At 42.5% G+C, this 11,924-nt stretch overlaps 1 protein-coding gene across 1 annotated transcript in view; it reads left to right on the top strand.

Moving 5' to 3' along the window:
• The window catches only part of TSHR (thyroid stimulating hormone receptor), a 175,024-nt gene extending 163,755 nt beyond the window's left edge, over positions 1-11,269 (top strand). Inside the window, exons 9-10 of the mRNA XM_032179774.2 lie at positions 4,615-4,803; positions 7,890-11,269. Coding sequence (XP_032035665.1) covers positions 4,615-4,803; positions 7,890-9,303 — 1,603 coding nt within the window. The 3' untranslated portion in view covers positions 9,304-11,269. The remainder of the gene's footprint in view (positions 1-4,614; positions 4,804-7,889) is intronic.
• Positions 11,270-11,924: the final 655 nt, after the last annotated feature.

Genomic DNA, 11,924 nt, shown 5'->3' with positions numbered 1-11,924 from the left:
CAGAGAAATGCAAATCAAAACCACAGTGAGATACCATCTCACACCAGTTAGAATGGCCATCATTAAAAAATCAGGAAACAACAGGTGCTGGAGAGGATGTGGAGAAATAGGAACACTTTTACACTGTTGGTGGGACTGTAAACTAGTTCAACCATTGTGGAAGTCAGTGTGGCGATTCCTCAAGGATCTAGAACTAGAAATACCATTTGACCCAGCCATCCCATTACTGGGTATATACCCAAAGGAGTATAAATCATGCTGCTATAAAGACACATGCACACGTATGTTTATTGCGGCACTATTCACAATAGCAAAGACTTGGAACCAACCCAAATGTCCAACAACAATAGACTGGATTAAGAAAATGTGGCACATATACACCATGGAATACTATGCAGCCATAAAAAATGATGAGTTCGTGTCCTTTGTAGGGACATGGATGAAACTGGAAAACATCATTCTCAGTAAACTATCGCAAGGACAAAAAACCAAACACCGCATGTTCTCACTCATAGGTGGGAATTGAACAATGAGAACTCATGGACACAGGAAGGGGAACATCACATTCCGGGTACTGTTGTGGGGTGGGGGGTGGGGGGGGGCGGGGACAGCATTAGGAGATACACCTAATGCTAAATGACGAGCTAATGGGTGCAGGAAATCAACATGGCACAAAAATCATGTAACAAACCTGCACATTGTGCACATGTACCCTAAAACCTAAAGTATAATAAAAAAAAAAAAAAAATAATAATAATAATAATAATAAAAAACTGCAGATCATGCAAGGGTGGTTAAATCAAAAAAGAAAAAAGGCAGTTGCTCCCCCTGCTTGACCCTTTAAGTGCAGAGATAGTGTGGGTGGAGTGCACAGGAGCACTTAAGGTGCAGCAGGCCTAATGGATACTTACAACGATGACAAGTGAGGATTAAGATGTCTTCAAGTATAATAGATTCTAATTTTGTCTGTAAGTGGCCTTAGAGCTCTGAGATGAGACTACAGAGGTAGTCCGGTGCTAGATCTGCAAGACCTTAAAGGGCATGGTAGGAAGCATTGATGTTATTGATGGTACGTTGAGAAGTCACTGTAGGTAGGCCTTTAGGCAGGAAAGTGATATTACTCAATTCATATGTTATGATTACTCTGGCTACTATGTGAGGAATGGATTGAAAAAGAATAAAAGTGGACAGGAAAGATATTGCAGTAAGAGATAATGTTAGCTTGGACTAGAAAGCTTACACTGGAGATGCAAATACATGGATTTGAGATTCCTTTGGAGTGCAGAATCATAGGTGTTTTGCAAGATTAAATGTGGATGGGACAATGGTCTTGAGGAAATCCAACATGTTGTAGTGATTCCAAAGTTACTAATTTGAGCAATCAGGTGGATGAGAGTGTCATTTACCATGTTGGGGGGAAATAGAGGAGGAGCAGGTTGAGCTAAGGGCAAGGGATGAAAAGCTAAGTTTTGAAAGCCCATATTAAGTTGGAGATGCCTGTGAGGCATCTAGCTGGAGATATCAAATAAGCAGTTGGATATACAAGTTGAAGTCTGGACTGGAGCTGTATTTGCCAAACTTCATTGCTTTTGGCTTGAGCTCAGATAAACTTCAAATTGGGACAAAGAGGAAATTAACAATTATTGAGCACCTACCATATGACAAGCACCCACATTTCCCAACATCTACTTTCTCCTTGCCTGCCCAAGCACCCTCCCAGTTCAGCCCGAGTTGGACCTAACTTAGAGGCCACCTGGGATACATCATTACACATACTCGGACAAACTGAAATCAAATCTTCCCTCCCAGATTCCTAATGAGTCTGTGGAGAGTTACTGCACCTGGATCTGTGTTCAAAGACTCCAAAGACCCGAAAGTGAACGCTAGCTCCTGGGACACTGAAGCTGAGAACTCCAGACCCAAATGATAGTCATGACTCCACCCTTGGTTCACTGTATCATTTTGGACACAACATCCTTTCTTTCTTTGTCTGAATTTTAGTATCTTCCTGCTTCATAAAAATGCTTTGAGAATTGAAACCAGCTTCTGAATCACCTGGAGAGCATCTTAAGTAATGCAGATTCCTAGGCTCCACAAACAGAGATTATAATTCATTTGGTCTGGGTTGTGTCTCAATCTCTATTACAGGTGATTCTGATGCTGCTGCAGAGTGATCCCTGGACTAGAAATGTTGATTTGCAGAGTGATAAACTGCCAGTTTTTCCCCAAATTATCTGCCTCAATGCTGTCTCCATCACTTAGAACATTAGGGCAGTTTTAAAAGAAGGCACCGAATTCTTTAACACTCTTCCCATTAAGAGGTGGACTGTATGTCCTCTGCCCTTGAATTTGATAGTTGTTCTCTTAGAATCTGGCTGACGTAATGTGGGAAGGTCAAGCCACAGGGAGTAGCCACAGCAACAGTCTCAGCTGAGCTCAGTCTTTGAGTCACCTCAGCCCTGGCACCAGACATGCCAGTGAAGGAAACTGCAGATAATCCCAACCCCCAGGCATTGAGTCATCCCAGACTCCAGATCTTCCCAGCTGACGCCCCAGACATCACAGAACAGAGAAAACCTATCCCCACCATTCCCTGTTCAAATTCATGATCCATAAAACCTATGCTCATAATAAAAAAATTGTTGATTTATGCCACTTAGTTTTGGGGTGTTTTGTCACGCAGTAACTGAAATAATTACTAACATGTTTTCTCAAGAAACATGTATTAAAATGCAAGCACATTACTTGGATCAACTCTTTCAGATGAACACACACAATCAGTGTATCTAGCAGACAACAAAGCAGGGAAGTGAGCCATGAGATGCCCTCCCGTTTCACTGACGTGAAAGCCTCACTGGGAAGAGCAACCTAAGATGCTTCCAGAAAGCTGGAATTGAAAGATGGCCACACCTTGAAGACAGCATGGCTAAAAGAGAAAGACATGCCTCAAAAAGGACAGATGAGGCAGGAGAGCAAACCCAGATTCATTTTCTTCACAACTGTGCTGAAGTCTGGCTCAAAAGTCCCTCCACTCTCTCACTAACCACAAAGGTGTTTATTTATGCCAGTTTATAAATGTCTAATGTTAAAAATCACCTGGGAATAATACAGGAACAAGTGCCAAGGGTAATTTTTTTTTTTTTTTGAGACACAGTCTCACTTTGTCACCCAGGCTGGAGTACAATGGCGTGGTCTCAGCTCACTGCAACATCCGCCTCCCGGGTTGAAGTGATTCTTCCGCCTCAGCCTCCTGAGTAGCTAGGACTACAGGCACGTGCCACCGTACCCGGCTAATTTTTGTATTTTTAGTAGAGATGGGGTTTCACTATGTTGGCCATGCTGGTCTTGAACTCCTGACCTCGTGATCCACCCACCTCTGCCTCCCAAAGTGCTGGGATTACAGGCGTGAGCTACCACACCCGGCAGCGCCAAGGGTAATTCTTACCACCAGGCAAGTTTGGGAAATGCTAGATTTATATTTTTTTAGTTAAATACAAAACAAAATAGCAAATGCACCAACCCTTTCCTCACAAGAGTCACAGTCCTGTGGTGAGAACGGGGTTAATACATGAGCTTCATGTTCTGACAGCCTTGAACCTTGAGTATGTAAATTCCAGCTAAGTCCAATTACAATGATGTGGGGTAAGAAATTGAAAATAATGGAATTCGCTCACTAATTGGATACTATTAATTATATTAAATATTTTAAATGGAATTATCTTCTATGAGGACTATTTTAATTGACAAAATATAAAATAAGAGGGATATTAGGTTAAATATTCGTGGCCTTATTCAAGCTATTAATGGTGCCAATAAAAATGATGGAGCAAGACATGGAACCTGGACTCTCTGGGATTCAGAAAAGAGCAGAGAATGCCACACTAATGCCATGAATTCATTCTACTTTAGTAACTAACACTGATGTCTACACTGTTCCCAGCCTGACCACCACCCCCCTCACCCCATTGTTCTTGGAAGTGATTTGAATCTGATTTCACATTGTTAATATCAACACTTGAGTTTTCTTTCCAAGAACTGATTTACAGTCTTCTAAAGACACTGGAGTGATGGGGGTGGGGGGAGGGGGAATTGTTGTCAGTCATGAATTCCCAATGTAACTGGTTATGACTCCGAGGTCTGCATCATTATCAGATTTTCATGATACTGCTGTTGATTCATATCAGTGAGTTTATCAGTCCCCAAACTCTAGTCCCCACAGCGGCTGATAGCAAGGTAGGCCCCTTTGTCTCTGATCTACTTTAATTCTCTTGCGTCTTGAGACCCTTTCATAGTCACATGGTGGCATGTTGCAGAGTAAAATTGACATCTCTCTCTGATTCCAAGAGTTTGCGTGTATTGTGATGGATAGAATAAAATGACTGTGGAAATAGCATTTGTACTACTGGATACTGGAATTCCAAGGAGTTCCCGTAACAGACTTAGAAGCCTAATATCCATCCCTCCTTAGACCAGGAGCTCAGCTTATGTACTCAGTAGAAGAAAGGAGCATGTCATCTCCCAATTAACCTCAGGCCTGTTTGACTTTCTGGCCAAGGCTGAGAAGGCCCTGGCTGCTCACTGCCTCTCTGCATTTTTCTGTTCTCTGCCTCCCAGGGACGTGTCTCAAACCAGTGTCACTGCCCTTCCATCCAAAGGCCTGGAGCACCTGAAGGAACTGATAGCAAGAAACACCTGGACTCTTAAGAAACTTCCACTTTCCTTGAGTTTCCTTCACCTCACACGGGCTGACCTTTCTTACCCAAGCCACTGCTGTGCTTTTAAGAATCAGAAGAAAATCAGAGGGTAAGTGGCAGGGACCCAGTATAAGTGACAAAAGACCTTGGTGGAAGTGGAATTCATTTCTTGGTTTTGGGGAAGATGCTTCCTGGTTTGAAAACCATGTGGAGAGGAAATTGGAAGCATCCATATGAAACAGGAAATCCATGGGACACAGTGACCCTGCGGACCCAAAGTGGGTGCAGCTGAGAAATAAGGCAAATGTTGGTGGATAGCTGTAGAGCAGAGGAGGTGACAGATGGCACAGGAGAGAGAAACACAACCAGATGTCATAGAATCTTGTAGAGGTTATGTAGACATGATGTCCGGTTTCCAGGTACAATTCATAATTAGATACTGCAACACATATTAGACCCCAGACACCGCAACCATGAGAACAGACTTATAAACAACACAAACAGTTGGGTTACCTGCTCGGTTTGGGCCTTGCAAATGTCATAGCTCCCTGGTTACATGCCTGCAGGCTTTGGAGTCAGCTGGGTTTATACCGCAGCTCTGCCATTTTTCAAGCTGTGTTATCCCAGCCTAGTTACTTAACCACTCTGAGTCTTTGGGAATGGAGATCGTAATGCTATCATTCATAGCAGTTTTGAGAAGATTAAATGAGAAACTGAATGGAAAACACTGGAATGGAATGGCCTGGAATATTATAAGATCTTCATTAATATTAACTATGATATATAGTATGTGCACATCAGGCTGCTTATGAACCTGCGAAGGAGTAATTGCCTTCATTTTCTCTCCAGGCTTTCTCTGATTCTTTCACTTTTTCGCTTTTACTCTGCATTATTTCCCCCATTGTGTCTTGTACAATCTCATATTCTCCTAAGCCACCTTCAATGTCTCTATTCAGTCCTCCTCAGCTTCTATGTATTTACTGATTGACTTACTACACACATAACTGCAGTCAGGAAAATATCAGATCTAGGTGTGAGGGCAGAAGCTAAAACAGCCATACAAAGAAGGCCAATATGGCGGCCTGGCACGGCGGCTTATGCCTGTAATCCCAGCACTTTGGGAGGCTGAGGCGGCCAGATCACCTTAGATCAGTTCGAGACCAGCATGGCCAACATGGTGAAACCCTGTCTCTACTAAAAATACAAAAAACAAAATTAGCTGGATGTGGTGGTGGGTGCCTGTAATCCCAACTACTGGGGAGGCTGAGGCAGAAGAATTGCTTGAACCTGGTAGGCAGAGGTTGCAGTGAGCCGAGATCGTGCCAGTGCACTCCAGCCTGGACGACAAAGCAAGATTCTGAGATTCCGTCACACACACACATGCAGAAGGCCAATATGGGCATCATAACTGCAAAAAGCCAAGAGTGGGGTAGAGGATGGTGATAGTGGATTCTACACTGATGCCATGCGGTATTGAGGACTGGACAAAGGCTGGGTGAGAGGCTTAAGTGTACCTCAGGGTCAGGGTCTAGATTTCTCCTTAGCCTCCAAACCGTTGAGAAGAGCAAGTCCATTGGACATTTTAACCAGAACCCAAGAGCTCAGTCAAAATCTGCTCAGCAGCTGAGTCGAGTTAGAGAATCCCTTTTGTTGTGAGTCTGGTGAGCAAGGAAAAAACTAAATCTTATCTCCACAAGCATGCCTGTATGGTAGTGTCCATTCGTTCATTTGTTGAACAGATATTTACTGAGCACCTTCTATGTGCCTGGCTGTTGTGAATAGAACAGACAAGAATTCCCTTTTGTATTTTGCTTACTGTCTAGTGGAGGAAGTCAGAAAATAGGCTGGCCAGGGGCAGTGGCTCACTTCTGTAATCCCAGCACTTTGGGAGGCCAAGGTGGTCAGGAGTTTGAGCCCAGCCTGGCCAACATGGTGAAACCCTGTATCTACTAAAAATACAAAAAATTTTTATTTTTAAAATATTCAGTTTGAAACTAAATAATGATGAGTAGAGGCAGCCATGGGCTTTTCAGGCAATGGGAACATAGGGTTTTGGAGCTTTGAATAGGAATAATAATAATAATAATAATAACAATAACCACCATATGGTACTCACAAAGCTACAGGGGCTATTGTAAGAGCCTTAAAAAGATAAATTCATTGAATCCTTTAATAACCCTTTATGAAATAGTCACTCCCATTGTCCCATGTAACAAATAAGTTAACCAAACTTCATGGGCCTACCCAAGCTAGTCAATAATAGAGCCAGGTTCCCACCAAGGCGACTGGCTCCAGCATCCAAATCTTTTTTTTTTTTTTTTTTTTTTTTTTTTTTTGACAGAGTTCTGCTCTGTCGCCACTCAGGCTGGAATGCAGTGGTGCAATCTTGACTCACTGCAACCTCCACCTCCCAGGTTTAAGCGATTCTCCTGCCTCAGCCTCCCAAGTAGCTGGGATTACAGGCACGTGCCACCACACCCGGCTAATTTTTGTATTTTGAGTAGAGATAGGGTTTGACCGTGTTGGCCAGGCTGGTTTTGAGCTCCTGACCTCAATTTGATCTGCCTGTCTTGGCCTCCCAAAGTGCTGGGATTGAGTCACTGTGCCCGGCCAAGTACAGGCGTGAGCCAGCACACCTGGCCACTTTTTTTTTTTTTTTTAATCACTATTCTTGAAGTGGTTGCAGAAGAGAAATACGACCAATGCCACTGGACCACAGTAGGGGAGGGGAGGTCATAGAAATCATGTCACAGAAACAGGCCTGCCCGGATCCTGTAGAACCTTATAGAATTATGTACATCATAGTAAGTAGTTTGCATATTTTTGTAAATGTGGGAACCATTCGTGGGTTTTAAGCAAGCACCCTTTTTTTTTTTTTTGAGACAAGGTCTCACTCTGTCACCCAGGCTAGAGTATAGTGGCCTCCTGATCTCGCCTCACTGCAGCTTTGATCTCCCCAGGCTCAGGTGATTTTCCCACCTCAGCCTCCCGAGTAGCTAGGACCATAGGCACAAACCACCATGCCCAGCCAATGTTTTCATTTATTATAGAGATGGGATTTCACCATGTTGCCCAGGCTGGTCTCAAACTCCTAGGTTCAAGCAATCCGCCTGCCTTGGCCTCCCAAAGTGCTGGGATTACAGTCATGAGCCACCGCGCCCAGCCTGGCACTGACTCTTTTCTGTTGCCTTGCAGAATCCTTGAGTCCTTGATGTGTAATGACAGCAGTATGCAGAGCTTGCGCCAGAGAAAATCTGTGAATGCCTTGAATAGCCCCATCCACCAGGAATATGAAGAGAATCTGGGTGACAGCATTGTTGGGTACAAGGAAAAGTCCAAGTTCCAGGATACTCATAACAACGCTCATTATTACGTCTTCTTTGAAGAACAAGAGGATGAGATCATTGGTTTTGGCCAGGAGCTCAAAAACCCCCAGGAAGAGACTCTACAAGCTTTTGACAGCCATTATGACTACACCGTGTGTGGGGACAATGAAGACATGGTGTGTACCCCCAAGTCCGATGAGTTCAACCCATGTGAAGACATAATGGGCTACAAGTTCCTGAGAATTGTGGTGTGGTTCGTTAGTCTGCTGGCTCTCCTGGGCAATGTCTTTGTCCTGCTTATTCTCCTCACCAGCCACTACAAACTGAACGTCCCCCGCTTTCTCATGTGCAACCTGGCCTTTGCGGATTTCTGCATGGGGATGTACCTGCTCCTCATCGCCTCTGTAGACCTCTACACTCACTCTGAGTACTACAACCATGCCATCGACTGGCAGACAGGCCCTGGGTGCAACACGGCTGGTTTCTTCACTGTCTTTGCAAGCGAGTTGTCGGTGTATACACTGACAGTCATCACCCTGGAGCGCTGGTATGCCATCACCTTCGCCATGCGCCTGGACAGGAAGATCCGCCTCAGGCACGCATGTGCCATCATGGTTGGGGGCTGGGTTTGCTGCTTCCTTCTCGCCCTGCTCCCTTTGGTGGGAATAAGTAGCTATGCCAAAGTCAGCATCTGCCTGCCCATGGACACCGAGACCCCTCTTGCTCTGGCATATATTGTTTTTGTTCTGACACTCAACATAGTTGCCTTCGTCATCGTCTGCTGCTGTTATGTGAAGATCTACATCACAGTCCGAAATCCGCAGTACAACCCAGGGGACAAAGATACCAAAATTGCCAAGAGGATGGCTGTGTTGATCTTCACCGACTTCATGTGCATGGCCCCAATCTCGTTCTATGCTCTGTCAGCAATTCTGAACAAGCCTCTCATCACTGTTAGCAACTCCAAAATCTTGCTGGTACTCTTCTATCCACTTAACTCCTGTGCCAATCCATTCCTCTATGCTATTTTCACCAAAGCCTTCCAGAGGGATGTGTTCATCCTACTCAGCAAGTTTGGCATCTGTAAACGCCAGGCTCAGGCATACCGGGGGCAGAGGGTTCCTCCAAAGAACAGCACTGACATTCAGGTTCAAAAGGTTACCCATGACATGAGGCAGGGTCTCCACAACATGCAAGATGTCTATGAACTGCTCGAAAACTCCCATCTAACCCCAAAGAAGCAGGGCCAAATCTCAGAAGAGTATGTGCAAACGGTTTTGTAAGTTAACACTACACTACTCACAATGGTAGGGGAACTTACAAAATAATAGTTTCTTGAATATGCATTCTAATCCCATGACACCCCCAACACATAGCGGCCCTGACTCTTGTGCAGGCGATGTTTCGATGTTTCAATGTTTCATGGGGCAAGAGTTTATCTCTGGAGAGTGATTAGTATTAACCTAATCATTGCCCCCAAGAAGGAAGTTAGGCTACCAGCATATTTGAATGCCAGGTGAAATCAAAATAATCTATACGGTCTAGGAGACTTTCTTGATGCCAAGTCCCGAGATGACATTGTGTAGGATGTTCAGTAAATATTAACTGAGCCATGTCAATATAGAGCTTCTAAGTTTTGTATAACATTTCATACTAAAGATTCAGCAAATGGAAAATGCTATTAATTTGGTTGGTGACCACAAGATAAAATTAGTCCCATGTTGGCTCAGTTCAACTAGATGTTCCCTGATAGAAAGAGAACTTGATTTCCTTAAAATGGAAAAGCCAAACACAGCTAGCTGTCGTACAAGAAACAGCTACTATGAGACATGAAGGAGGGTAAGAATTAGCTTTAAGTTTTGTTTTGCTTTGTTTTGTTTTGTCTTTTAACTCATCCTATTAATCATCTCTTCACAAGAATCCACCTGATGTGACCAAGCTATTATGTGTTGCCTGGAAAAACTGGCAAGATTTCAGCTTATGTGGCCTAGCAAACTAAGAATTGCTCTTCTTGGCCAGCCTCATAGCATAAAAGATATGAACTCTAGGAAGTCTTTCTGAGTAGCAATAAGTGGGAATTATGGGCAGAGCACACTCAATCCCTTGTTGATTAATAAAACAGGCTGGACACTAATTAACTATGGGACTTAAATCTGTAGAAATGAAGGAGTCCAATAGCTTCTTCCAATTTTAAAACTCTAGTACATCCCTTTCCCTAAAATATATATTTCTAAGAGAAAGAGAAAGAAGAGCACTAAGTAAGTAGATTCTGTTTTTCCTATTTTGTAGGGCTGCTGACTCCTAGTCCTTGAAGCCTAGACATATGACCCAGGAAATTTTTCCTTTGTTTCACTTTTGATTATGATGTCTGAACCAAAAATTCAATTAAGTAAACATATTCGCCTGGATCTGAATCATTCATTTAATTACTAGATCTACCCAGCTATAATTATCAGGCCAAAAACAGATTCGTGTTTATATAAAAGAGTAAACGATGGTTGCAAATTTTGGTTATTTAGAGCTGCTACTTCACTATGAAGAGTCACTTCAAAACACTTCGCTTGTCTTTAGGGATGATTTTTGCCATTTCCAGCCCACGGTATGATACTAAAGCTGTCAAGAGAGGTTTCTTCTTTTCTGAAATTGCCAGCTCTTTCCAGCCCTGTTGATCACTGGACATAAAACTTCTTTTCCCCAATAATTCTTCTTTACTTAAAATAGTCAGGATCTTTATCTACAGATGTACTCTCCAGGTTATCTGTGATGATAGCCCCCTAATGTCCTGCTAGAAAAGTCTCCAAGCAGAGATGACATTACTTCTGAATGCTCATAAACCACACCATGAAATAAAAGCTCTTTGTAGTTTTAAGATTGTGGAGTGTGGTTAATAGGTCCCCACAGATGGTCCCTGCTGGACTCACCTGGAATCTCTCCACAGCCATACTCATTCATCACTATCATTGAGACCTGCACATCTTAACAGAAATATTATAAACATCTAAAATCATGACTTACCTAGAAGTTCACTTGTAACTAATGAAATTAAACAAATGTGTTGCCTTTTGTCATGTGTTTCTTTCCTGTCACATTTCAAAATATCACATCTTGATAAATAATGTGTTTCATCTTGAATAGCCGAACTAATGCTTTGGAAACAGAGTCCTAGAAAAGTGACTTCAACAGAATTGTTACTAAAATTTGCACTCACAACATGAAATAAATTTTCTTCCTATAGAATAATTGTGCCAAGTCCTAGAGTGTGGTTCTTTTTTGTTAATCTGTGAGTTTCTTTGGGGGTTACTATTATATGTTTTAAAACTGAAGAAAAATAATTGGCACATTTGCTAATGGATCCATATTAATAAATAAATTGTTGACTGTCAATTAATAACTTAAGTATAACATTGTGTCTTGATCATAAGTGGTCTTTATGTGAAAAAACTTACTGCTGGTGAACTGAATTATGATTAATTGACGGGTCACTAAGAGAAAAAACAATAAAACCAAATATATCAAGCAAATGATTGGTATTGACACTAGAAATTTAAATAGTGCGCTAATGAAGACAATAAACCTCTAAGTCCTGTTCAGAGTTCATGTTATCTAGCACCTTTCAATTATCTGAAGATAAACCCAAATCAGTGAGGATAAATGGCCACAAACTAGTCGCAGTGGAGGTCACACAATTCATTCTCTAAAGCTCATGCATGTTTCTTGAAAGACTGTCTCTTAAAACACCCCCAAAGTTTATTGACTCTTGCTTTAAGGATAGTCTACTGCATCAAAGAAGCAGCCAATGAGGAGAGGGTCTTACAGGGCAGCACCATAAGAGTGGCAATAAAGTAAAAGTCGGGGCAAAAAGAAGAAAACTATAACCACAATACTTTTTTTAAAACAATAAAAG

Source organism: Hylobates moloch, unplaced genomic scaffold (genome assembly GCF_009828535.3).
Source record: "Hylobates moloch isolate HMO894 unplaced genomic scaffold, HMol_V3 SCAFFOLD_16, whole genome shotgun sequence".
NCBI lineage: Eukaryota > Metazoa > Chordata > Mammalia > Primates > Hylobatidae > Hylobates > Hylobates moloch.
Note: the sequence above shows the minus strand (reverse complement) of the source record. Positions and strands in the feature narration are given on the sequence as shown.